The sequence below is a fragment of the Orbicella franksi genome, chromosome 15 (genome assembly GCF_964199315.1).
Source record: "Orbicella franksi chromosome 15, jaOrbFran1.1, whole genome shotgun sequence".
Taxonomy (NCBI): domain Eukaryota; kingdom Metazoa; phylum Cnidaria; class Anthozoa; order Scleractinia; family Merulinidae; genus Orbicella; species Orbicella franksi.
Genome location: NC_138159.1, coordinates 2,503,979 through 2,506,579, shown reverse-complemented (window position 1 = coordinate 2,506,579; position 2,601 = coordinate 2,503,979). Strand labels below are relative to the sequence as shown.

The 2,601-nt window shown below is 43.0% G+C and overlaps 1 protein-coding gene across 1 annotated transcript; it reads right to left on the bottom strand.

Moving 5' to 3' along the window:
• Positions 1–742: 742 nt before the first annotated feature.
• On the bottom strand, positions 743–2,601 carry LOC145469645 (cysteine/serine-rich nuclear protein 1-like). The gene has a single exon (XM_081453402.1). It carries the CDS (start codon positions 1,864–1,866, stop codon positions 1,267–1,269), a length of 600 nt encoding a protein of 199 aa, XP_081309528.1. The 5' UTR covers positions 1,867–2,601; the 3' UTR covers positions 743–1,266.

Genomic DNA, 2,601 nt, shown 5'->3' with positions numbered 1-2,601 from the left:
TGCATGCCACAATATCTGCGACCTCAAAAATGCCAAAAATTCGCCAAAATTTTAAAGGTTATGAACATACAACACCAGCTCAGTCATTCAATCGAAGTTTTGTCCCTTGGGCAAATAAAAACTAAGTGGCATCTAGTGATGATCTTGTCACGATTCCAAAATAGTTTATTATGCCCTGACGAGGAAAATTTTGACAGAGCAGGAAAAGTAAGTGACAGTTGCGAGAAACGACATTCTTTAGAAATTAAATTTGTCTATTAATTTCCCAGAGCTAGGCTCGACCTTGGGCCCGCGTGCCTCCCCGAGAAGGGCTCATTTCCCGAAATAGCGCGCGGCTGATAATCGAGCCTATCCCAGGGCGGGGATAAACGAGACGTTTTATCCCTGCGTTTAAAATCCCACCATACCATCAGACCTCCACCATTTCCAACGACCGGGTACCTTGATATTTCAAGCGGACGGGGATAATCGAAATACATCCCTAGGGCTTCCAAAAAGACCCAAATAATTCCTGGAGCAAGAATTAATCCCAAGAAAATCACATGAGGAAACCTGAGATGTAATGTAATGCACTTAATTTCTAGAACTACGCGGTCGGGACACCACCCCCAGAAAAACCCTACTTAAACAATGCCATCCGATAAAATACCTGTCATATTTGTTAGCTAAAAAAACACCCCTGATTCGAAAATCTCAAACTCCGGCTTCGGCTCCCCCCTCCCTCCCCCCCGCCTCCCGCACAACTAAGCCTTCGATCATCCCCGTTATTTGAAATCCGACCCTCCCTCCGTCCCTCGCGCGCTTGGGAAAAGTTGTGTAACATGTACAAGTCGCACCTCCATGACCTTTCTGGTCTTTTCCAATATTTCCGTAACGAAAATATCAGTCACGTTTTACGCTTATTTCCGCGGTCATGATCATTTCATGGGTCGGACTGGCGGAATTCCAGAACAATGCCTTTAAAGAAATGAGCTCTTTTTAGAATACACTATCATAGTTATAATTTTATTTGCCTGCTGTACAATTTGTCGTAACGAACGATTTCTCATTTAATATTTATACAATTATGCTCATTTACATATATTATTCATAAATATTTTCAAAGGGCTTGCTCGACAACAAAAGCGACGAAGACAATAAGATCTGCCCAAACAAAACCGCAGTGATCACTATTCTTAGACCACTTGAGAAATTCTTTAAAAATGTCGCTCTATCGTTGGCACAAGATACAATGTACTGTTTCAGAAAAAAAAAAGATTCAGTTTACTACACAACACCCACGTACTGAAGAACAGTTGTAGCCCCTCTCTGTCCATTTATTCGGGCAAACGTTTCAAAATAATGTCTCTCGACAACACCGGGGTTATATTGTTTTCGTCCATGGCTGTTTTGACACCCATTTGGTTGGCACGAGCAAGGAAATCGTCCATAATCGACTTGACAGCCGATTCCACTCAAAATACACTCGCATGTCTGAGGATAACAAACATCCCCACAACTACAGCCGCATATTACTCGAGAGAGTCTCAGCTGAGCGCAATCTTGTTCCTCTTTCTTAAGAATTCTTCGAACGCCAGCCGTTTTAAGAATAGTTTTCCTGGCTTTCTGTGCCACCGGCGCAAAAGGCTTTCGCTCTGTTCTGGTCGCCGCCGCGTCCAGTTCAAAATCGACGCATATTTTCTCGATCCAGACATGTTTTCTGGCCATTCCTAGCGTGGAACCTCCAGACGAGGGCACGGAAACAAATCCCTGCTTTCTCGGAAAATGATAGATCGTGACTTCGCCAAATCGAACTGCCTTCTTTAATCGCTTACAAGAATCGTCGCTTTCATCCTCGCTGTCAGTGCTGTGTTTCCGCTTCCCCATGTTCGAGTCCACATGCGATATAAACCGAACGTGCAACACTGTATCGTATTTTCCCTCTGTTCAACTCTCTAGTTATTTCGCGATCGGTCGACTTTATACCATTCTGACCCCGGGTTTCTATTTTCAATACACACGCACATTTTCCTGTGACGTCAAAGGCATGCAAAAAATGACGCTCGAATTGCGTGGAATCGAATTTGATTGGTTGTTAACCACTGTTGATCGGAAAGTTGGAAATAAAAGGGATTTCGTGAGCAGTGTGCGTAAAATAAAACGCAAATTCGCGTTTTAGCGTCAATGATAAACCTCAGTTTACTTTTCTGCCGAGTCGGCAAGACTTCCTTTCAGTCATGGTTTGTTTATTTCGTCATGGGTTTCCCAGCGATGACTCCATGTTTCCCTAAGTGGGTGCTTAGCTAATCACTCGTTATTATTCACGACCACGTTAACTTATCATTGCTTTTCATGGGGGTAGTCGAATATTAATTTGCGCTGACCTAAAATAATCACACGTCTTACGCAATTTTATTCAATATAATAGCATTTCGCAGCAACGTGGTTCTGAGTTTTTCAAGTATAACACAAAAATAGTTTTTTCTCGTCAGTCGCCGAAGGTAAAAGCACGAATTGATAGCGTAACAGCGCAAACAAATTTTGCCGGCTTCCGTGTTAGGACCGATACAGACAGAAAGATCTCTCGAAACGACAGCTTGTGATCGAGAACTTTCTAACCAA

Coding starts and splice junctions, on each gene's coding strand:
- LOC145469645 (XM_081453402.1), bottom strand. CDS start 1,866: ATGGGGAAGCGGAAACACAGCACTGACAGCGAGGATGAAAGCGACGAT.